At 58.5% G+C, this 23,218-nt stretch overlaps 2 protein-coding genes across 7 annotated transcripts in view; both read left to right on the top strand.

Moving 5' to 3' along the window:
- CARS1 (cysteinyl-tRNA synthetase 1) overlaps positions 1-7,848 on the top strand; it is a 38,482-nt gene extending 30,634 nt beyond the window's left edge. Inside the window, exons 13-23 of one of the 2 annotated variants that reach the window (XM_036281147.1) lie at positions 199-328; positions 424-527; positions 1,601-1,698; positions 1,823-2,012; positions 2,267-2,335; positions 4,478-4,559; positions 4,968-5,048; positions 5,489-5,556; positions 6,187-6,246; positions 6,542-6,625; positions 7,152-7,848. In XM_036281147.1, coding sequence (XP_036137040.1) covers positions 199-328; positions 424-527; positions 1,601-1,698; positions 1,823-2,012; positions 2,267-2,335; positions 4,478-4,559; positions 4,968-5,048; positions 5,489-5,556; positions 6,187-6,246; positions 6,542-6,625; positions 7,152-7,286 — 1,101 coding nt within the window. In that variant the 3' untranslated portion in view covers positions 7,287-7,848. The remainder of the gene's footprint in view (positions 1-198; positions 329-423; positions 528-1,600; positions 1,699-1,822; positions 2,013-2,266; positions 2,336-4,477; positions 4,560-4,967; positions 5,049-5,488; positions 5,557-6,186; positions 6,247-6,541; positions 6,626-7,151) is intronic. The other variant, XM_036281146.1, reaches the window with a different exon arrangement.
- Positions 7,849-14,365: 6,517 nt separating this feature from the next.
- Positions 14,366-23,218, top strand: part of NAP1L4 (nucleosome assembly protein 1 like 4) — a 37,930-nt gene continuing 29,077 nt past the window's right edge. For 3 of the 5 annotated variants that reach the window (XM_036281074.1, XM_036281069.1, XM_036281073.1), the window contains exon 1: positions 14,366-14,390. The gene's annotated coding sequence lies outside the window, so the exon portion shown is untranslated. Of the gene's footprint in view, positions 14,391-21,392; positions 21,419-23,218 lie in introns of those variants that run through there. The other 2 variants (XM_036281071.1, XM_036281070.1) reach the window with 2 other exon arrangements.

The raw sequence follows: 23,218 nt of genomic DNA, 5'->3' as shown, positions 1-23,218 counted from the left end.
ATTCGAACCACTTGTTACCTCCTTGCTCATGGACCCAGGGCTGTCCCTCTGAGCTCCAGTTGCCCACCTAGAAAAGGCAGCACCTTCTCCCACCTGCGCCGTGTGAACCCAGGCGACCCCAGGCTTACAGTGGGGCCAGCACCCTCCCCGCAAGGAAAGGCGCCGGGGGACTCAGTGCCCTCGCTCCCCCGCGTGCAGGCCTACTTTGAAAACGACTGCTGGGTGCGATACTTCCTGCACACGGGCCACCTGACGATCTCGGGCTGCAAAATGTCCAAGTCGCTCAAAAACTTCATCACCATCAAAGACGCCTTAAAGAAGCACTCGGGTAAGCACTGGCCGCTCCCGGAGACCTTGGCCGCCGGGGGACGGCGACAGCGGCGCTCTCGGACGCTGAGGGGCCGTGCGCTGTTCCCTCCGCAGCGAGGCAGCTGCGCTTGGCCTTCCTCCTGCACTCGTGGAAGGACACGCTGGACTACTCGAGCAACACCATGGACTCGGCCCTGCAGTACGAGAAGTTCATGAACGTGAGTCCGCGAGGGTGGAGAACCAGCAGGCCGTTGTCCTTGAACAGCGTGTCTGAGCCCCCAGAGAGGAAGGAGCCTCATGTACTTGCTGTGCGTGTGGTTGCCCGGCTGTGTGTGTGGTTGCCCAGCTGTGCGTGTGGTTGCCTGGCTGTGCGTGTGGTTGCCCGGCTGTGCGTGTGGTTGCCAGTGCGTGTGGTTGCCCGGCTGTGTGTGTGGTTGCCAGTGCAGTTGGTTGCCCGGCTGTGCGTGTGGTTGCCCGACTGTGCGTGTGGTTGCCGGTGTGGTTGGTTGCCCGGCTGTGCGTGTGGTTGCCCGGCTGTGCGTGTGGTTGCCCGGCTGTGCGTGTGGTTGCCAGTGTGGTTGGTTGCCCGGCTGTGCGTGTGGTTGCCCGGCTGTGCGTGTGGTTGCCGGTGCGGTTGGTTGCCCGGCTGTGCGTGTGGTTGCCCGGCTGTGTGTGTGGTTGGTTGCCCGGCTGTGCATGTGGTTGCCCAGCTGTGCGTGTGGTTGCCGGTGTGGTTGGTTGCCCGGCTGTGCGTGTGGTTGCCCGGCTGTGCGTGTGGTTGGTTGCCCGGCTGTGCGTGTGGTTGCCCGGCTGTGCGTGTGGTTGCCGGTGCGGTTGGTTGCCCGGCTGTGCGTGTGGTTGCCGGTGTGGTTGGTTGCCCGGCTGTGCGTGTGGTTGCCGGTGTGGTTGGTCGCCCGGCTGTGCGTGTGGTTGCCCGGCTGTGCGTGTGGTTGCCGGTGCGGTTGGTTGCCCGGCTGTGCGTGTGGTTGCCCGGCTGTGTGTGTGGTTGGTTGCCCGGCTGTGCGTGTGGTTGCCCAGCTGTGCGTGTGGTTGCCGGTGCGGTTGGTTGCCCGGCTGTGCATGTGGTTGCCCAGCTGTGCGTGTGGTTGCCGGTGTGGTTGGTTGCCCGGCTGTGCGTGTGGTTGCCCGGCTGTGCGTGTGGTTGCCGGTGTGGTTGGTTGCCCGGCTGTGGTGTGGTTGTCGGGCTGTGCATCAGCACGGTGACACTTCACCAGCCAGCTCCTGGGCAGGAAAGCTGTCTGAACGCCACAAACGGACTCTCTAACTGTAGGAATTTTTCTTGAACGTGAAAGACATCCTTCGTTCTCCTGTTGATGTCACCGGCCAGTTCGAAAAGTGGGAGGAGGAGGAAATCGAGCTGAACGAGAGGTGAGGGGGCACCTGTTCTCCGGGCTCGTAGACGTGCCTGCGACCCGTGCTCCCCGACAGCGGGGCCAGCCGGGCCACGAGGCTGTGGTGGGCTGACGGCCCCATCCCTTCCTCCCTCGCTCAGTTTCTACGGCAGGAAGACAGCGGTGCACGAAGCCCTCTGTGACAGTGTGGACACGCGCACGGCCATGGAAGAGATGCGGGCCCTGGTCAGCCAGTGCAACCTGTACATGGCCAACCGGAAGTCTGCGCGGAGGAGGCCCAACCGCGCTCTGCTGGAGAGCATCGCTCGGTACCTCACCCACATGCTGAAGGTCAGGGCCTGCAGGCGCCGGGGCAGCGCTGAGCGGGGTGCGCTCTGCCCCTCAGTGCAGACCAGTGTGCAGCGGCCCTTCCTCTGAGCCAGCGCACCTGTGAGCCTCGTGCTGACGGGTCCGGGGTCTCTGCTGCAGGCAGGCGCTGAGGGTGACCTGCCGCCTCCCTCCCGTGTAGCAGTGCGTTTCGTGGGTGGGTCAGCGAGCGTCATCTCCCAGACCTCTTCCTCCCACACGTGTGTTTCTCTCCCTAGATTTTCGGGGCCATCGAGGAGGAAAGTTCCCTGGGGTTCCCTGTCGGAGGACCTGGAAGCAGCCTAAATGTGAGTACAGCCCCCTGGGCCCAGAGTCTCCCTGCTGGGCTGACCTCAGCCACCCGTCCCCTGGGAACTGCCCACTGCCAGGGGCCTCTCCTGCCTTCCACACCTGGCTCTTCCTCTTGCCTGTCCCCTGCTGGGTCACCCCTGTGGGCACTCGGAGGCCGGCACTCGGCCACGTCTCCACCTGGCTGGGGGAACTGAGTGCAGTTGGCTGCCCCTCTGTGCGGAAGGTCCTTCCTCACTGTCCGCCGGGCGGGAGGACCTGTGCCCGTCTGAGGTGGCGCCCGGAGGCCAGGCGCGAGGGCAGTCCCCTTGCTGAGGTCGCAGCCCCACGGCTGCAGGACCCTCACTCGCTCATCCCGAACCCGTGTCCCGATGTTCAGACGCCGCGTGGACCACTGCCTGGTGGTCTGTGCCCGGAGAGAGTTCACCGGGCAGACACTCGCTCCGCGGCCTGGCAACCGCACGGGACTAGTGCACGCCGAGGCGCTCTCGGGGAACGGCGCCCTCCCCGGCCAGGAGCGCCGACACGGTGACTGGGACGCGGGGCAGACACTCGCTCCGCGGCCTGGCAGCCGCACGGGACGAGCGCACGCCGAGGCGCTCTCGGGGAACGGCGCCCTCCCCGGCCAGGAGCGCCGACACGGCGACTGGGACGCACCCGTAAACACTTAAATGTAGCAACTGTTACTTCAAAGGAACAGGAGAAGTTTGTCGGATACAGCACAGAAGGCAGGAAGCCTGCAGATGGGGTTCAGAGATGTCCCCCAAGAAGCAGCTTCCAGAGCAGCTGTGCGTCCTTGGCAGCCCCGCCAGACCACGCCCACAGCGTCGTGGCTTGTCAGCCCTGGAGCAAGGTGCTGTGGCATTTCTGGACGTCACCACACAGGAACCCGGTGCTTAGAACACCACACAGCTTCTCTGTTCTCTTGTGCAAGTGACTCTAGATGTTTGTTTTTAAAAAAGCCTCGTTAGATGTCCCGGTGGTGATGTGGGGCCTCCAGCCAGCTGCGGATGCGGGTCCCAGGAGGGGTGCTGGGTGAGCCTGCCGGCCCACGGGTGCCACGCAGTGCACACATCAGAAGTTCATGGGCTCACTCCCAAACCTAGACCGTTTCGGGAGCAGGGGAGGCAGCTCGAGTCGTGAGCCAGCTGGGCACAGAGTGGCCCACTGCGCACTGCAGGTCAGCCGCACTGTGGCGAGGCGGGCAGCCAAGAAAGCCTCCGCCCCTCCCCCACCAGGGCTCCACCTGCACGGGTCAGAGAAGGACCTGGACCCTGGAGCCCAGCTCCTGCCTGCGGGCCTCGCCCTCCAGCCCAGGTCGAGCTTGGGCCCTCAGCCCCGCCAGCTTTGCATCTCATGCTTGTCTTGTCCCGGAGCTGCCGAGTGACGGAGGCAGGAGACCTGGCCCCAGGCTGGCTGGGGGAGAAGGCAAAGTGACACACAAGACCCCGGAAGCTGGCCCTGGCCGTGTGGCTCAGCGGTCAGAGCGTCGGCCTGCGGTCCAGAGAGACCCGGGTTCGGTTCCCGCTAAGGGCACATACCTCGGTTGCAGTTTGTCCCCGGCCCTGGTTGGGTCGTGCGGGAGGCAGCCACTCGATGTGCCCCTTTCACGTCGATGTTTCTCTCTCTCTCTCTCTCTCTTTCCCACTCTACCTGAACAAAGAAATGGAAAGATGTCCTCGGGTGAGGGGTGAGGATAAAAAAAAAAAGATTCTGAAAGCTGGCCCTGGCTGGTTTGGATCCACCCCTTCCCCGCGGTGCTCCCAGCAGGCTGTGGCTTCTGGGGCAGGTCCCGGTCCTGCCACTGGTTCCCAGCACAGTAGGGTGCACGCAGGCGGGTGCAGGTGGGTGGAGGGCATGGCTGTCTTCACGAGGCAGCTCAGGAGTGCCAGCCCAGCGCGGACAGCCAGGAGGGACGGGGTCGGGCCTGGCAGGGTCAGTGCCTCCCCGGGGGCGTGTGTGAGCAGCCAGGAGGGACGGGGTCGGGCCTGGCCCCTCCTGCCACGACCGGCACAGGCAGCTCCGTGTGTCTGCAGCCCACGCGCCGTGTCCCCGAGCTCCTGGCTGTGCCGCGCGTGTGCCGGACTCGGGTTTGTAAATCAGGGCTGAGCTCCTCTCTCAGTAAGGAACCCCCTCCACAGCTCGAGGGCACAGTCATGCCGTACCTCCAGGCGCTGTCGGAGTTCAGGGAAGGCGTGCGGAAGATCGCCCGCGACAAGAAAGGTGAGGCCGTGTGCCTGCAACCATGGGGCTGCCCTTCCCCACGGGGCTGCCCTTCCCCACGGGCCCGCCCTTCCCCACGGGCCCGCCCTTCCCCACGGGGCCGCCCTTCCCCACGGGGCCGCCCTTCCCCACGGGCTGCCCTTCCCCACGGGGCTGCCCTTCCCCACGGGGCTGCCCTTCCCCACGGGCTGCCCTTCCCCACGGGGCTGCGTGCCCTCGGTGGGCGGGCAGGCACTGCCGACCTTGGACCAGCCCTTCTCTTGTGGACGCCCTGGGTACTCTAGGGTGTCCCACAGCCTCGCTGAGCTGCTCGGCTCCCTCCAGAGGCTGGGGAGGGGGCCCACCCGCGGGTTCCAGACGCCCCCCCGCGGGTTCCAGACGCCCCTGAGTGGCTCTCTCTGCCCCCAGTCCCCGAGGTCCTGCAGCTGAGTGACGCCCTGCGGGACGACATCCTTCCTGAGCTCGGAGTGCGGCTCGAGGACCACGAGGGTGGGTTCCGCTCAGCTGTTTCTGGGGACTCGGTCCAAGGAGCTGCCACTGTGCTGGGCAGGGAGGTGGCAGGGACGCTGGGTGGGTGTCTGGAAAGAGCCACAGATGAGACCCTGGCCTGGGGCCTGAGGCCACCCTGTCTGTGCACAGCGAGCAGTTCCAGAGCCGTGGGTATCTGGCCGTGATCTCCTTGGGGTTCATGCCAGCGGGGTTCACAGCGGGTCTTTCGACTTCGCAGAGACAACCCTTAGGGTTCAAGGTTCCAATGACATGCCGATTTCGTGACTCGGGCTTCTGTCACGAGCAGTGAGGAAGGGGCCCACCTTGCTTTTCTCCGGGGTGGAGGGGGTGGTGAGTCAGGTGGGAGGCTGTGGGGGCGGCAGGACAGACGGACACCAGGCCTAGGCCTCAGTTTCCCTTGTGGACCGCTTGCTTGTCAGGACTGCCGACCGTGGTCAAGCTGGTGGACAGAGAAACCTTACTGAGAGAGAGAGAAGAGAAGAAAAGGGTGAGTGAACCGAACTGGCCCGCGGTGGGAGCTTGTGAAACGTGAAAACCGCTGGGTCCACACACTGACCTTCTCAGCTTCACACACGCGCCTCTCCCCGCGGGCCCTCGGGCTGGCCGGGTGGCCACGGAGGCGGGTCCTGACGGGCACAGGGCCCTTCGCACCCCAACCCTCGCGTCTCCAGGCCGCTCTGGCTCTTGTCAGCACAGCCCGTAGCCAGCACCCCTGCGAAGGCCCCCCAGCAGGCGAACACGCCCGGCTCCGAAGGGAGAGCAGCCCCGGCCCCTGCTGGCTTCCCGAGCTCTGCGCCAGCCCTCCGGGCAGCGTGCGCCGTCTCCGCCCCCAGCCGCTGCTCTTGCCAGGCTGCTGGGGCTCCCGGGCCTCACGCGTACCTGTGCCCAGACTCCTGTGTCCCGTCACCTGCCCGAGCGCCACCCAGCCGGGAAGCACCTGAAACCCAGGCTGTCCGAGAAGGAGCTTGTGATTTCACCTCCCAAACCTCTCCTTCCTGTCTGTTCCGTCCACGCGGGGCTGGTCCATACCCCGGGGGACAGAGGGGCTTTGCTTTGTCCCCCCCTCCCAGAGAGGGGCCTGGGGCCGACCTGCTCACGGGCTGTGCACTGCCCCCAGGTCGAGGAGGAGAGGAGGAGGAAGAGAGAGGAAGCTACCAGGAAAAGGCAGGAACAAGAGGTAAAGTTTGGAGGCGGGGCGGGGCTCCACCCTGTGGCCTCTGCTCTCTGTGCCGCCCTCAACCCGCCCTCAACCCGAGGCCCCCCAGGCCCGTCCCACCCCCCACGCACCCCCCAGGAGGCTGGAGGCCGGGCACAGCCCTGCAGCCCCACTGCTGACACAAGGGCACCGCTTCCATGTGCCGCTGTCCTCTCCCGTCCCCCATCCGGCCGGCTGGGCTTGGGGCTGGGCTGGGAGCGGCTGGGGCCCGGGAGTGAGCCGCATGGCCCGGGCCGTGACCGTGTGTCTGTCCCAGGCGGCCAGGCTGGCCAAGATGAAGGTGCCGCCCCGTGAGATGTTTTTATCGGAAAGCGACAAGTATTCCCGGTTTGATGAAAACGTAAGAATCCCACTTTTCTTTCCCGAGCTATTAGACCTACTGCATTGGGTGGCAGGAATCATCACCTTGGGGAGCAGATTTTCCTTCTGGGGTGCAGTTGGGAGGGAGGCGGGGTCCTCTGGCGCCTGTGGCCCGGGGCACCCAGGGCTGTGCTGAGCGTGACCGCCTGTGAATCTGCGGGGTCTGTCCCTCCCGGGCTGGACAGATGTCCTCGGCCCCAGGCTCCTCCGCATGGCCAGTCGCTTTACCTCGAGCCCTTGGCCCTCCCTGGTCCTGGTCCCTCACCACACACTTCTGAGCCTGTCAGACCACAGCCGCTGGGAGTGCTGCCCCAGCCCCACAAAGGAGGGGGCCAGCCCGGTCGCGCCCCAGCGGGGGGCCAGGCGTGCGAACCCGTGTGCTGAGCCCAGAGCGCTTGGGCAGCAGGCACCCGGCCCATGGCCGTCCCTTCAGGGGCGCGGCCCCGTGAGCCCCGGGCCGGGAGGGTCGGTGCCCCGCGGTGGCCTCAGCGCTCTCGCTGACCCAGGGCCTGCCCACCCACGACACGGAAGGCAAGGAGCTGAGCAAAGGACAAGCCAAGAAGCTGAAGAAGCTCTTCGAAGCCCAGGAGAAGCTGCACACGGAGTATCTGCAGATGGTCCAGAACGGAGGCGCCCAGTGACCGGGGCCCGCGTGCTCCTCCGGCCGCGGCTCTGCTTTCCCTGCGCCAGCCGCGGCGGTGCCCGCCCTGCGCCTGTGCACAGTGGCCCTCGGCCCGCGCGCTGTTCACGGGGCCAGGCCTCACCGGCCCCGAGGCGTCAGAAATAAAGTCTTCCCCACACAGTGAGGCACCGCGCTCCGCAGCTCCTGCCTGCCCTGGCTGCTCGCCCAGCAGGCCTCCCTGGGGGCCTGGTCAGCCGTGCGGCCCCTGCCCACCGAGGGTTCCCTGTGCAGACTGCTGTCGGCCCACCTCTGGCGTGGGCGCACCCGGAGGCTCGGCAGAGAAGAGGCAGCTTAGACGGCCGGACTCCCCACCCCCGGGCCCCACACACAGGCTGCCCAGTTGGCTCCGGCTCTGCTGAGCAGGCACGCTCGGCCGGCTACCGCCACCCTGCCTTGGCTGCCCCGGTGCACTTGGGGGGGTCACACAGCAGGGCAGCCGTCACCAGGCCCTCACCACCCTGCTCCACACTCGCGCTCACTGGGGCTAAGAATCACCCCCTGACCTCGAGCGGCACTCAGGAGCACTCGGTCACACGTGGGGCCTGGGGGTTGGGGGCAGTGGGACAGGCCAGGGAAACGGTGGGAACAGGGCGGGTAATAGTCCGCCTGACCTCTGAACCTTGTAAATGTTCGACATACCAGAAAATTAAACGAGTAAGAGGAAAAGGCCCCAAGACAGAGTGAGACAAACTGTCTGGTCATCCACAGGGCATGACAAGTCACCCGGACCAACGGGACCATGTTGCTGTCCACTCTGCGGTTCCGGGCCAGGGTCTCCCAGTATGGTCAGTGGGTAATGGTCTGCACACTGGCCCCTGGTCCTGGGGCCACCTGGGCGGTGTCCAGCCCTGCTGGCAGCTCCAGCGGTGCCCGTCCCGCGGGGGGCCCCTGGAGGGAGGGGTGCGGGGCTCCTGAGGAGGACCTGGAGACCCGCAGCTGCCCGCGCGGCCCGCCTCCACAAAGCCGCAAGCTCGCTGGGCCTTTCTAGGGTCTGTCGAGCGTAGAGGTGAAGTTAAGGGAAACCACCCAACCGCCAGATGTGAACTGGAAAGACGTGAACCAGCACTTGGTGGTTGGTTTGTTTGTTTTTATCCTCACCCGAGGACATTTTTCCATTTTTTGTTCAGATAAAGTGGGAGGGGGAGAGAGAGAGAAACATCGACATGAAAAGGACACATTGAGTGGCTGCCACCCGCATGACCCAACTAGGGCCGGGGACAAACTGCAACCAAGTTACTCGCCCTTAGCGGGAACCGATCCCGGGTCTCTCTGGACCTCAGGTCGATGCTCTATCCACTGAGCCAAACCTGCCAGGGCAGCACTTGGTGTTTACATAAGAGGATTTTCTGGCTGTGTAGATGGGGGGAGGGCACACTGCGACGGGACAGCCGGGTCATGACGAGCACCCGCAGAGCCAGGCTCCATGTGGCTGCTCGAGAGGTGGCCTTTTCCAGGCCCACAGCAGAAGCACAGGGACCCTAGACCATCAGGTGCCCAGAAGGGAAACTTCCCGACAGACGGGCTCACGTGAAGAGGCCACGGGACAGACTAGAGACACCTGACAGCCGGCTGGATCTGAAGGGCACTGTGCCGAGCGGGAGGGGCCGACCTCGGGTCACGTGCTGTGTGATTCCATTTAGGTGCCCACGGGAGGGCCCGGGGGACGCCAGGGTTGGGGCGGGCTCCACAGGGGCAGGGCAGGTCCTGGAGAGGGCGGGCGGGTTTCTGGTCTGAAGCTGAGGAGTGTTCCCTGGGTACGCAGCCTCTTCCCAGCCCCCAGGGCCGGATTTGTTTCCTCCTCCTCCCCACAGGGACATCTTTGGTGTTTTCCTCATAAGACGATCACAGAGCATTATTCGAAAGTCAAGTCATACAGAAAATTACTAGTACAGAGAATGTCCCTGAAAGGCCATCTCCGAGAGCCTGTCACAGTTTGGGGACATCCCCAACTCCTGAGGGTGAGAGGTTTGCACGGCGCTCCCTCCCCGCGTAGGTCTCTGGTCATTCCTGATCCCGCACACTAGAGCTCCCTCTGCCGGCTCCGGGGGTACTCTGAGCAGCAGCCCTCCGAGCCCAGGTTGATGTGGGTCCAGCCATCTCTAAATTAGGGGAGTTACCCGTCCTGTGACTCTATCTCAGGATGGGGACGATGACGTCTACCCAGAACACTGCTGGGCCAAGCTGGTGCCATCATTCAGTGACAGATGAGGCTTAGCTCCCTAGGGGGTGAGGAGGAAGACAGGGCATCCTCTTCGTGAGCTCAGTTTGGGGGCAGCAGTCGATTGGGCAGGCCAAGGAGCAGTAGCCAAGGGCAGGGTGGCCCCTGGCGGAGAACCACTGAGCTCCTGATGGCTGGAGGACACACACACTGGGGCTGTGATGGGTGTGCAGGAGCTCAGAGCTGGGTAGAGGCAAAACACAGAAGACCGAACACACGAGGTGGCCAGGGGCCTTGGGGACCCACCCCCTGGGCTCTGACCTCAGCACTGCCTGCACTTGGCATCGTCAGAGGGCTTCCCAGCAGGCTGGGTCTGCCCTGCCGCCCTGTTGTGAGCTCGCTGGGGGCAGGAGGGAGCTACAGAAGGGTGCTGAGCGGTGGAGCGGCGCGGTCAGAGCGCCTGCGTGCTGGTGGGCAGTGTGGGGGACGGGGGGGACGGCACCCTGGGGACCCCCAGGCAGGACTGGCTGTGACCAACCACGAAACAAGGGGCCTTAGGTGGTGAAAAGCAGGGACTCCTGGCTAAAGATCCCGCCCAGCGGAGGCCCACCTGCTGGTGCTCCTGCTGTCGGGATAATCAGAAAGGACTGTGTCCCCGGGGTGAGCAGAAGACGCCCAGCAAGACAAGGCCCTGGGCTCAGCGAAGCCTGGGCGTTTGGGAAAGGCCATGGGCAGGCCAGGACGCTGCTCCCGACGAGCCGGGGCCTGCCTTCCGGTGTCCGTGCGGCATGGAGACCACCTTCGTTGCCTGGGGCTCTGGGGAACCTCTCAGCGGACCCGTGAAGCTTGTGGTCCAGGGTGGGGTGTCACCCTCACACACAAGGCCCCAGATGCTGGGAGCCCATGTCTCCAGGTGGCCAGCGGGGCTGCTGCTGGGGGTGGGCATCTTGCCAGGTGTCTGGGAACTTCACCAGGGCCTAGGAGAGAAAAAGCTGGTCCCTGAGTGGGAGGCCCCCACCCCAGCGTTGGGCCAAGCCTCTAACACAGTGTGGAGGCCCTGGAGGACCGGGATGCTTGGGGCAGGCGTCCCGCCCAGAAGCTGGAGGAGACCCTCTGCAGTGGCCACGACCCGGATTTTCCAGAACAGCTTGGTACTGGGTGGAAGTGTCCTCCACCTGGAACTAACTCCGCAATGTGACCTTACTTGGAAATAGTGTCTTTGCAGCCTTGTTCAGGTGAAGATGAGGTCACACTGGAGTAGGGTGGGCCCTACATCCAACATGACTGGTGTCCTGACGGGACACATACACGTACACACACACACGTTGGCCATGTGACACAGAGGCAAAGGCTGGAGGGGTGCACCGCAGCCCTGCGATGCCTGGAGCCCCAGAAGCTGGAAGAGGCAGGCAGGACCCTCCCCTGGAGCACCCGGAGGGAGCTCGATCTTGGACCTGAACCGGCCACACTGGGAGAGAACACGCTTCTGCTGTCGAAGCCACCCAGTTAGTGGCATTTGGCGTGGCAGCCCCAGGAAACCCACATCCCTTTTTTATTTTTATTTTTGTTTTTTTATCCTCACCCGAGAACATTTTTTCCATTTTTTGTTCAGATAGAGTGGGGAGGAGAGACAGAAACATCGATGTGAAAGGGACACATTGAGTGGCTGCCACCCGCACAACCCAACCAGGGCCGGGGACAAACTTCAACCGAGGCACGTGCCCTTAGCGGGAACCGAACCCGGGTCTCTCCGGACCGCAGGCCGACGCTCTAACCGCTGAGCCAAACCGGCCAGGGCCCCACATCCCTCTAAATACACCTGTTCGTGGCTATCGTGGGGGACAGAAAGTCCAGTCACAATGCAGGTGGGTGAGGACTGCGGCCCAATTTCAGAAGAGAAGAATAGGACATTTTGCAGGTTCCGAAGAGCCACTCCGTACACAGCCCCTGCATGGGATACTTACTCCCCTGTTTGCCGGGGAATGTGGGACCCCGTGCCCGAGATCTGGGAAAGTGTCAGGCCCAGGTGGACTGCTTGGGATGGCAATGTTGGTGGTCTCCGTGCCTGGCGCCCCCCGTCACTCCCCCAACACCCAGGAAGCCAACCCCAGGCATCATGCCACCGCCCTGTCCCCCCAAATCTCTGCCATGCAAACTTGTGCCCGGGCACCCGTCCGGGCTTGCCTCCCGCGGGGCTCCCTGGCACTAACTTAGGGACACAAGCCATCGGTAGGCCCTGGAAGGCACTGTGCTGACCACCCCAGCCTCTGCATGAGCTCTGCTTCCTTTTGGTGGGGGGCCGGGGGCGAGGAGGGAGCGCCTCGGGAAAGCTGACGGTGGGTGCCTGGATGGAAATGGAGAAGCAGGGGGGTGGCAGCAAAGGTGGAGGGGTATTCAAGGAAGGCTTCTCAGAGGAAGTGACTGTCCAGCTGGACCAAAACGACAGGCAGGAGCCAAGGAGGGAAAACGTGGATGAGGACTTTGATCTCATTCACAACCCCCCAAAGGGGCCTTCTTCCGAACCCATCCCATCCCCAAAGGGGCAGGCCTGGCCTTTCTCCAGGCAGCATGGGGCACAAGTGGACCCAGGAGATAGCCCCTCTGGCCCAGAGCAGCCCTGGGCTCGGCACGCAGGCCCCGTGGTGGCTGCTCTGTCATCCTGAGCACCAGGACCTGGGGGGGACCAGATGTCACCTGGGCCAGGATGCAGGCTGAACTGCACACTGGACCGACTTCTGAGGAGAGCCTTGGGGAGGGGCAGGGACTCAAGGACCGGCCTGGGCTTCAGCTCTTAAGACCTCCCACCCCCTGACCTCTGTCCTCAGACACTTCGTCGCTTACCAGTGCTGGTGCGTAAGTCAGGACAGCCCACACCTGCACCAAGCTGGCCACTGGCCCAGTGCCGTTCCAACTTTCCCCCATTCCCGCTGAGCAGGCCCACAAGTGCCCCCAACTTACAGATGGGGATACGTACACAGGCTCTTGGCCAGAGACACCTCGCTAGAGTCGGGTAGAACAGGGCTCTGGCCCCAGGGGCCGGTCCAGGAAGACCTGTCCCTTTACCTGGTTCTCTGCTGCGTGGCCGGCTGGCCAGGACATTTGACCACCTTACTATCCTGGGGGCGGCCCCCAAGAGATAGGTCCAATCCTGACTCCTGGTACCTGTGTACTTAGCATTTGGGAACAGGGTCTTTGCAGATGTCATCATGTTCAGATGAGGCCACTAGGGTGCACGCTAATGCAGCGACTGCAGTGTCCTTAGAAGACTCTCGGGCAGAGGCCGTGTGAAGACAAAGGCTGAGACCGGGGTGATGCAGCCACAAGCAGAATCGCCTGGAGCCCAGAAGCCTGAAGTACCAGCAAGGACCCTCCCCTGGAGCCTTTGGTGGGGGCCCAGCCCTACTGACACCTCGATTTCTATCCTAGCCTCTGGAACCGTGAGAGAATCCATGTCGGTGGTGTTTTCCAAGCCCCCATTTGTGGGATTTTGCGGTGGGAATTAAAACAGCTCTCTCAAGACCGTCACGGATCGAAAAGCTTCGGGTAAACATCACCCACCTTCCTGCCAACCCACTGAGGTCACCCAGGGACAGTCCCCACCACCACAGCCTGCCCACCTTTAGATCCCCCAAGGACCAGGACCAGCTTCCTGCCACGGGGCCAGCCGCTTCCCGACTACCACTGGTTGGGGGCAGCTCCCACAGGGGCTCCACCAGCTCATTGCCAACTGCACCAACCCCCAACATCTGGGCAGGGCCAGATCCCTGGGATTTGAGCCTTTATTAACAGGAAGACCTCCCAACTTGAAAATGCTTGCTTGCTTTTCTGCTGTAGTATATACCTCCTCCCCCCAGCTCTGCCCAGCACGGCCTACAGCAAAGCAAGGTCAGAAAAGTCAGAAAATCCAAGGCAAGTAGGAATCACACACGGCCTCCCGACACAGCTGCACCAGCAAACAGGCTTGGGTGTGCGGGTCCTGCCGGGCTGCTCCCTGGCCCCCATGACCTTGTGTCCTTGAGAGCCCTCCAACCTGGGGCCTCCGGATGGTTTCACACCACCAACCCCTTAAACATCCTAGGACAGGAAGGAACACCTTGCTGAAAGTTAGAAACTTTTTCAAAAGCCACCCCATGCCAAGAACATAAACTTCCCGAAAAGATGAACAAAAATAATGAAAACCCTCCGTTCCGGGTAGGGAATGGGAACGAAGGCCCTCGGAAGCCCCCGCGTGGGGATGCGGTTTTCCAACCCAGCGGGCGTCACACTCGGGCTGTTTTCAGTGCGATGATTTTCTACACGGTGGGGTCCCCCAACCCCGCGGCCCCGCCTGCATCTGCATCTGCACCTGCCCAGGCGGAGACGCTGAGCGCGCGGGCCCGGCGGTGCCCGGGAGAGACCCCGCGTGCGCGTTAAGCCGGGGGTGTCAGAGGGGACCCCACGTGCGAAGCCCTGGAGGGAGGCCAGTGGCGCGGAGTTGGGGTCGGCGGGGGCGGCGCGCGCGTTACTGGGGTGGAGTCAAACTGGAGGGGCCGGGGGGCGCGGGAGGCTGCGCCGGGTCCCACGCGGGACCCTGGCGCCGGGCCCAGGTGGGCAGGTGCCTCCCCGCGTCCTCCGCGCGTCCCCGCCCCTCCAGGAGGCGGAAGGAACGCGGGCTGGCGTCGCACTCTGTATTTGCAGACCGCTCGCGGGTTTGAGAGCGGCGCAGCCTCTGATTGGTCGTCTTTGGCGGCGCCGAAGCGTAGTTGACTTGCGCCGAAGGAGCCCAATCACAGCCCGCTTTCCTCGCGGAGGGCGGGGCCAGAGGGCTCGGCCAATGGGAGACGGCGTTGTTGTCGGCCACGGCGGCGCAATCCCCGGAGCGAGCGAAGCCGCCGCCGCCGCCGCCACTGCCGCAGGAGGCGTGAGGTGGGCACGCGAGGTCTCGGCTGGGTGACGGCGCGCTGGGGGCCGGCGAGGCCGCGGGTCGGGGGTTGGCGCCGGGGACAGGGCGGCCGCCGTCTCGGGCGGCCGCGGCGGCAGGGGCGGGGCCGCAGCGCCGGGAGCGGCGGCGGCTCGCGGGCCCGCGGGGAGGCCGGGCGGGCGGGCGGGCGGCGGATGTCCGTCTCCGCTGCGCCGCCCCCGGCGCGGCCCTGAAGGTCAGCAGGCGCTTTGTTCCCGCGCGGAGGCCGCGGTCGCGGGCCGGGCCCCCCGTGCCGCCCGGGGGAGCGCGGGCCGCCTACGGGCCTTTGTGTCCGGAACTGGCGCTGCCCCGGGGCGTGCGGGCCGCGACCTCGGCGGCTCGGCCCCGGGCGGCGGGCGCGCTGTTTGCTTACGGCGCGGCCCGGGCGGCGCGGGGCCCCGCGGCGGGAGGGAGACTCGGAGCCTGCCCCGAGGCGGGGGAGCCCCAGCCCGCTGCGCCGGGGGAGCCCGGAGCGCTCGGTGGGGAGGTGGCGGCGCCGGCGGCTCTTCCGCCCTGAGCGGCCGTGTCCGCCCGGGGTGCCGGCTGGGTGCGCGCGCCTGCTGCGGGGCCGCACCTGTCTCCCCCGGGGCGCCCCAGCCCCCACGTGCGCCCGCAGAGGCGGCCGGTGGCCGTGCTCCGGGCAGGTGCCTAGAGGACCGGGTCGTGGGGCCTCAGGGTGCGGAAGTCCTTTCCCGCCGCAGAGCTGCCCCTCTGGGGACGCGCCCCCCGCCGCCCGGTGCCCGCGGCTGCCCGCTCCCCGCCGCGTGCAGGTGACAGCTGGGGTCCGCGCAGGCGCTCTAGCCCGGCCCGGCCGGCTGCCGGCGGCGTGCGTGCTGCGGTTCTCAGCGCGGGAGCCCGGCGGCACCCCGGCGGCACCCCGGGGTCGCGGCAGGGGGCGGGGGCGGGGGCAGGGTCACGCGGATGGAACCGAGCCTGGGGGAAGGGCGCCCGCGGAGCTCGCTCCGCCTCCCTCGCTCAGGCGGCGGAAGAAACAAACCCCAGGCAGTGGCCGCTCTCTTGCTTGTTTTGGGACAAGGACGTTTTCTTTTTTCCGATTTTGAGGGCACATTATCCTGCTCTCAGACTTGGAAGGATCCACTGAAGATAAGACCTTCTGGGGTAATAAAGAGTCATTGCAAAACTCAGCCTCTTAAAGAACCGTAGTGGCCAAAGGGCCTCATTCTGGAGATGAAGTAAGTGTAGGAATCCTCACCCTCCCAGTTTCCTTCGGGACGTTTTCACTAGAAGTTTAGGGCTTCTTCTCGTGGTGTGATGAGAGTACTTATCCTCGAAATAATTGTCTCTAATTATATAAAGATTATTTCAGTGCTGTAGTGCTGTCTTAAATGCCTGTTATTACGCACACATGTGCAGTCTTTTTGCCTTGGCTGACCAGTGTTACTAGTTCACAGTGTCTGCAGCTGTCTGTGCCTCTGTATCGTAACATCTGAACACTGTTACGTTTTGCATTCTTTTTCTTTTCTTCTTAAATATGTTTTTATGATTTTTAGAAAGAGAGGAAGGAAGAGAGAGAGAGAAACATCAATGACACAGAAACATCAGTCTACTGAGGATCAAGCCCACAACTCGGGCATGTGCCCTGACTGGGAATCCAACTGGCGACCTCTCAGTGCGTGGGACAAACCTCAACCAACAGCCACCCCGGCCGGGCGGTTTGTGTACTTTTTCAAAACAAATATACAATAGTGATGGGAGAAATTAAGTTATTTACAGTGGCTGATTTGATTGTTTTTGGTTTGATAACCTTAGTAAACTAAATTCTGGAAAAGATACTTTTAAAATCACTGTTGTCTAAAAATGGGTAGACACTGTAGTTTTGTGATTGCTGTGTAGATTATCAGACTCTTCTGTGGAATTTTGAGTTGAGATCTTGTCTGAATGGGGTAGTTCATAATTTTGTAGAGGTTAGGTACATAAAGTTGGGGTGTGTGATTTGCGTTTACCTGTGGAGCTTAGTAGCCTCTTGGTACCAGGAGCATGCCAGCTCCCTGCATCTGCAGTTCTCCGACCAGCTGTGGTGGTTAGGATTGAAGTCTTGCGTTTTCTTCTTAGCCGCAGGAGGTAACCTCACACTTACACATAAAGAAGGCATAGAGGAGTTCAGAATTACTTATTTTTAGAGTGTTTCTTTTGTTTGCTATTCATTGTTTCCAGTTTTCAAATGTTTCAGAGCTGTTTCTGGTAAGCTCCTGTTTTCAGAGAACCTAAATTTGTTTGTTTGTTTTGGGGGAATAGTATCTGTGGGTGGGAGCGTGATTGAAATCCCCAGAGTTTCGGGGACTGTCAGCTAAACCCGGTACCGTGTGCTCGGTGCCCTCACTGGTGATGGCTGCACTTGATACGGAGGCGGCAGTGAGGGACGGGAGTCAGGTCTGATGTTGCTGTTTAAGGAGTGCTCACTTTTCTGTTGTTTGTAGAAGGGAAATTGTATGTAGGCATCCAGAGTGAAAGGCTAATGTTATCTAATCTGACTGCTCTACCACCAGGATGATTTTAGAAGTAGGAAGTAGCTAATGTGGAATCATTGCAGGAAATTTGGCCTTAAGCTTACTTTGCATGGTATTTCCTAGTCTAGCAAATACTTGTCCCCTAAGCTGCAATTGGGAGATTTGTCCATGAGCAATAGTAACTGGGAAAACCCTTGTTAATGGGCAGTGAACATTTTTGTGTTTGACTGTTACAGATTCAAAAAAAAGAAAAAATAGTTTTATGCCCTAGTTGGTATGGCTCACTCAGTTGGTTGGAGCGTCATCCGGTACACCAAAAGGTCATGGGTTCAATGCCCAGCCAGAGTACATACCCAGGTTGCGCTCCATGCCCTGTCAGAATGCATGCAGGAGGCAACCAGTTGATGTTTCTCTTTCTTTCTGTCTTTGTCTCTCTCCCTCTCTCTCCCCCTTCCCCCCTTCCTCCCTCTTGAAAATTAATAAAAACGTGTCCCTGGTGAAGGTTTAAAAAAAAAAAAAAAGTTTATGATGGTGTAAATTGTTTTTTTATCTGAAGGCCATTGGTTTTCCACCCTGCCCTCTTCAGAGAGAGCAGGGCCACTTTACTTTGTTTGCCGTTGAAATTTAAATTTCATGAGCATTTAGTAATTGGAGAGGCAATGTATTTTTGTAGTAAGAAAACTATAAATGGTCACTTTGTGATTTTTACCTTTTGATCTTGACCATGTGTAGCCTTAAATTCCTTCTTACAAGTGTGCTCTGTCAGCTGTTGTGACTAAGTGTGCTTCCAGTCTGGGTCTGTGGGACCCTTTTTAATAATTTTTTATAATGCACTGTTCATTTTATTATTATCCCCAAAAAGCTTGTTCAAAATCAAGATGAAATTTCTGCTTAATAGTTTTGTGGTAGGAAGATCATCTTTACACTTTAAATCTTTGTGTAGAAAGGTTATAAGCTGCAGTTGTGTTCTGATTTAAAACATTGTTTACCCAGTTATCATTGTCAACATTGTTTACAAAGTAGCTTTCAATGCTTTGCAACTCTGTTCAGTCTGTCGTGAGCACCATCTGTGTGTACTGGGTGGGTACTGGGATATCACACTGAATAAAACAGGGGACCTTTCCCTCCTGTTTTCACAGTGGGAAACAGACAAATTGGATGGTGTAGGTGCTTTTGAGAAGAAAAGCAGAGAAGGAATAGGGAGTTGGGGTTGTGATTTTAAATAGGGCGAAGAGGGAAAGGCCTTACCGGGCCCGTGGGGCTCAGTGGATTGAGCGTCCCATGGACTGAGAGGTCCCTGTTCGATTCCAGGTCAGGGCACGTGCCCAGCTTGTGGGATGGATCCCTGATAGGGGATTGAAGGAGGCAGCCAATTGATGTTTCTCTCTCTCCCTCCCTCTCTCTAAAAAAGTCAATAACATATTTTTTTTAAAAAAGAGGGAAAGGTCTTACTGACAGGGTGACAAGATCTTTAAATACTAGACAAGATCTTTAAGTACTAGATTAAGAAAAACTTTTAAATGTTTGTCTTATTCAGCCATATGCTAATGAGTTGCAGAGAACAGAGAGCACAGGAGGAAACTGGAGCTATAGCAATGAAGACCTGCTGTGCTTTGAGTAAAAATTGAGTGTTTTGGTTAAGGAAAGGAAATTGTTTTTACTTTCTTCTAGAAAACAGGGCTTGGATTCTAGCAAGTTTGTAAAAAGACAGATCACTCTTGTCTGGTGGCAGCTCGATCTCGTAAGCAGACATGGCCTCCTGTGTGTCCTCAGAAAGTGCTTGGGAGAAGCTAGGTGTCCGAGGGTCCCTGAAGCCTTGGTCTACCTAGGTAACACAGGGCAGACTCACTCCGCAGCAGCGCCCGAGCGAGTGGAGCAGAGATGCTTGACCACTGTCTCCTGCCAAGCCCCTTGCTGGGCACGGGCATTGCTGTGCTGAGCAAGGCGACAGGTCCCTGCCCTCACGGAGCTTGTTCTTCAGCGGGAGGCAGTTCTTTTCTTAAAACGTGGTAGGAAGGAGCCCTGGCCAGTGTGGCTCCGTGATTAGAGCGTCGGCCCGTGCACCAAAGGGTGGCGGGTTCGGTTCCTGGTCAAGGGTATGTACCCGAGTTGCAGGTTTGATCCACGGCCCTGGTTGGGGCACATTTATTTGGGAGGCAACCAATTGATGTGTCTTTCTCACATCTATGTTTCTTTCTCTCCTCTTCCTCCCCCTCTACCCCCTCCCTTCTTCCCTTCCACTCTATCTAAAAATCAATGGAAAAATATCCTCGGATGAGGATTAACCAAAAAGAAAATGGTAAGAAGTAGTTTTGAACGCACATGAAAGTAGTGGTCTCTGCACCTAATACAGAGTGGCATTGATTCACTAGTTGCCAGCTTTAGTTCATCTGTGAACATATAAGCACTTTTAAAAATTAAAATATTTGATAAATGCCGAAAGAAGGAAGTGCGCATATATTAAATTTGATTATCAGTTGTTAACATACAATTGAAATCAATTTGAACATAATTTCAAGATTTCTTTGTGAGTTTAGGATCTGAACACCTGTTTTTTTAATTGTTAAGAGATTACAAGTGTAAGTGAAGGTTATGTTTAAGCGAGAACGTTTACCATTCATTCAGAAACTTCTGTAAGTTATTTGGTTCCTTAGGTTTGTTTTCACTTTGCTTCTGGCATATTGATTCTCACACAGTTATCTTCTAATACTAAGGAATGTAGTGATAGACTGGATAAAGAATCTACTGATCAAAGCAATGTCAGTGAGATTGGGGTGTCTCGGGACTGCGTGTATTGGCCAAGTTTTGTGGGTGGATACGGTGGATGGCCTACATGGGTGTCCTGATTCCTTCTTAGAACAGGTGGCTCCTCAGCCCTCAGCCAACCTGAGTGGTGCTGCTGGAGGTTTGGACCTGGACCCTGGGGCTGATGGGGCTGCTTAGGTTGACAGAGGGGTCACCATCCTTCCCTTACGTGAGCCTAGCAGTTACGCTGCAGGGTTACTCAACTACCACCTTTAATGAAAGTAGGGGCTGCAGTGGGGCTTCAAGGTCTTACAGAAACATTGATTCCATTTAAGTTACACTTAATTCATTTATCTCATGGGAAGACATTGGAGACCTTTGACTTGATTAAGATATGATAGACGTATAAAAATTTTGGTTATATTTCCCAGCTCACGCCTTCTTTCTCTCTCACAAGTGGCTCAATTTGAAGTAATATAATTACTCTAGCTGTAGACTAGATTTTTTCAGTTTAAAATTAAGGATTTAATGTTATGTTGGATAATTTGCCACAAAAATTAAAAATTTTTTCTCCCTCAAAAGTTTTATTGTTTGGGGTAAAAATAAGTCAATTTATAAGTAGGATTGTGAGTTAGATCAGTGAAGCAAAGCATTTACTTGTGCACTCATGGGAGTGTGCGTGCAGCCCACACTCAGAATTGCAGGCATTCTTTGGAAACTTTAGAATATTCTTTTGCCTGGTATCTCTTTCATCTCTTAACTTGATTACCTTTTAGAGGTAGGAACACCTTCTGATGGGGCTTGGGGCTGTGGTTTCATAAAATTGATGTTAAACTCGGCATAATAATATTTAAAATAAATGGATGGTTATATTTCCCAAACCTAAAAATTAGGTGTTTCCCTGTAACTTTCTATTTTAACTGTAGTAGATAGGGATTGCTAAACACAAGTAAGTAATTTGTGTTGTTGAAACTCACTGATTGAACGCCAGCTTATTTATAATGCCATCACTGCGTCATCTCTCTTAGGTAAAGGGAGCAGTGCTTAGAGTGCCGGGACCCGTTGTCCCGTCAGGCAGCAGGTGCAGTGCTCTGGAAGCACATTGCTGTTCAGAGTGGGGCGGGGCGGGGCGCTTCACCCAGTGTTCTGTCTGCAGTGCATGGACGTTGGACATGAGATCGCAGGGCTAGGAGAAGTGAGGACAGGACTCGGACCCAGATCACAGTCAGGTTGTCTGCAGAGAGTGTCAGCTTTGTTCTAGACAATGGGTGCTGGGCTTGTTGCTGTCTTTCAATTGCTTAAACTCATTCTATTGTTTGTTTTTCTGTTTCTGTCCTTGATTTAGCTTTTTTTTTTTTTTTTTTTTAGAATGTTGTATTCAGTTTAATTTAACTGTTTTACCATCATGTCATCAAAAATAGGACTAAAAAATAGCACATACTTTCTCATAGATGGAAATTAGTGCATCGTTGTGTCAATGGGGTTTATTACATTGGAGTGGTCTCATTACATGGGCAGCGAAACTCTGGCCTATGTCTGCAATAGGGTGTTGACTCACTCAGCATGTTTATTGTGCCAGACGCTGTTTCAGGCCCTGGGACTGCAGAATGGACAGGCTGAGGGAGTGTTTCCCACTACTGCTCAGCACACAGTTTCCCGGGCATACTGCTGACCTGCACGATCCTGGTCCTGGCCCTGCCGGGCTCCGGGTGCCATCTGTCCTACAGCAGCTCAGTCCTGAGCTGAGCAGGCGGAAGTGGCTGGAGGACGTGGAGTGGCCGGTAGGGAATGGTCAGGAGGGTCTGCGTGTGAGACGGGTCTGAAATGGAATGAAGGACATGAGATGGAGGGTAGCACACATGTGGCCTCGGAAAGATGAGCCTGAAAGTCTGTGAGACTGACGTGTGAGCACTTCGTCTATAGGAGGTGGGCACGTCCTCTGACCAGTGAGGGCCGTCCAGAGTCTCTGCCCCCTGTGAGCCAGCGAGCCTGCCCTGGGCCCTGGTTGGATGTTCCCCTTCTGCACTCTGCCCGGAAAGGCAGCCCTTCCGCGCACCTGGAGCTCGCCGCCGTTCGCGTGTGCTGAGCTGCAGTTTCTGTGCTGTTCCGAACACGCTGTCTCTGGGATCTCGGGCTCCTCTCCGTGCACCTCCTTTCCTTTAGGTTGACGGAAACCCAAGTCCACACCCTACTAGTCAGGTGGCCTGCGTTTCAGCGTTCACTTTTCCCAGCCTCTGTCCTTACTCCGGGTGTGCTCCCTTGGTGGGCGAGTGGTGAGGGTATACCATGTAGGCGAGTGCCTGTCACATCGTTCCTCTCTAGTTCAGGGGGGTGGGGATTGGGTGTGTGGCTTGGTGGCTGTTGATTGGGTGATGAAGTCTGGAGTTTGTCCACTGAGCTGGCAGTGGCATTGCCTCTGGAGAGTGGGTGCCTTTGCTCCAGCAGTCAGGGAGCATGTGGTCTTTGGGAGGACTGCTGGGTACACCGTTAGACTGCGGAGACTTCATCCTGCAGCCAGGTTGGAGCTGGGGCCAATGTGCAGCCATTCGTACTCTGACCCACAGCCCTGCTGTTGCCATAGCGAGAACTCGGGGATGGGAAGCCATATATACTGATGTAGACATGGTCAAAGGTAGATCATAGAGGGAAACCCTCAGGACTGTATTAACAGCCGGCAAATGGTAAGTGTGTGAGCTCTACGGATGTCGTCAGACTACCTGTCTTACATTTTGCATTTATGAGGTGGGAGAGCAGACCGTATGCTTGGTGATACTGTCAGTGCAGGTCTGTGCACGGAGCAAACTGCAGAGGAACACGAGCTGGGAATGGGTGTTGGGCAAACGGAGCTAGAGGGTGTAGGGACCGGGCCCGGCCGGTGTGGCTCAGTGGTTGCGTGATGACCCATGCACCACAGAATTCACCGGTTTGATTCCTGGTCAGGGCACATGCCCAGGTTGTGGGCCTGATCCCCAGTGGGAGGATGTGGGAGGCAGCCAGTCGATGCTCTCTCTCATCGATGTTTCCATCTCTCCCTCTCTCCCTTCCTCTTCCTCTAAAAATCGATAAAGAAGGAAAAAAAGTAAAAAAAAAACAAAACAAAGTGTAGGAATGGGGATTTCTGTGTGGAGTGACTGGGGTCCAGAAGCAGTGGGGACTCTGGGAGGGTTTCGAACTCTGCTGTAACTTGGCTGGGTGTGGTAAGGCCAGGTGGAGGTGGTCGGCCATTGGCGTATTTGTCGCATTACTTTTTATTTATGGTTTTCTTCTGCTTCTTTAAATCATTTAGCTTTTAGAAAAAGCTAGTGTAACATTTATGTGGTATTTTCCATTTTAAAAATAATGCATTTTTATTTTGAAACAAAACTACCCAAGAAAAATGCGGTTGAGTTAAATATGAGACAGTTGCAGATTATTTCCGATTGAAGCTGCTTTTCTTTTTTTTTTTTTTTTATCCTCACTCGAGGATATTTTTCCATTTTTTGTACAGATAGAGTGGGAGGGAGAGTGAGGAAGGGAGAGAGAGAAACATCGACGTGAAGGGACACATCAAGTGGCTGCCACCCGCACGACCAACCAGGGCT

Source organism: Molossus molossus, unplaced genomic scaffold, assembly GCF_014108415.1.
Source record: "Molossus molossus isolate mMolMol1 unplaced genomic scaffold, mMolMol1.p scaffold_m16_p_31, whole genome shotgun sequence".
NCBI classification, from domain to species: Eukaryota; Metazoa; Chordata; class Mammalia; order Chiroptera; family Molossidae; genus Molossus; species Molossus molossus.
The sequence above is the reverse complement of the archived record's forward strand: the minus strand, read 5'-3'. Positions and strand labels throughout refer to the sequence as shown.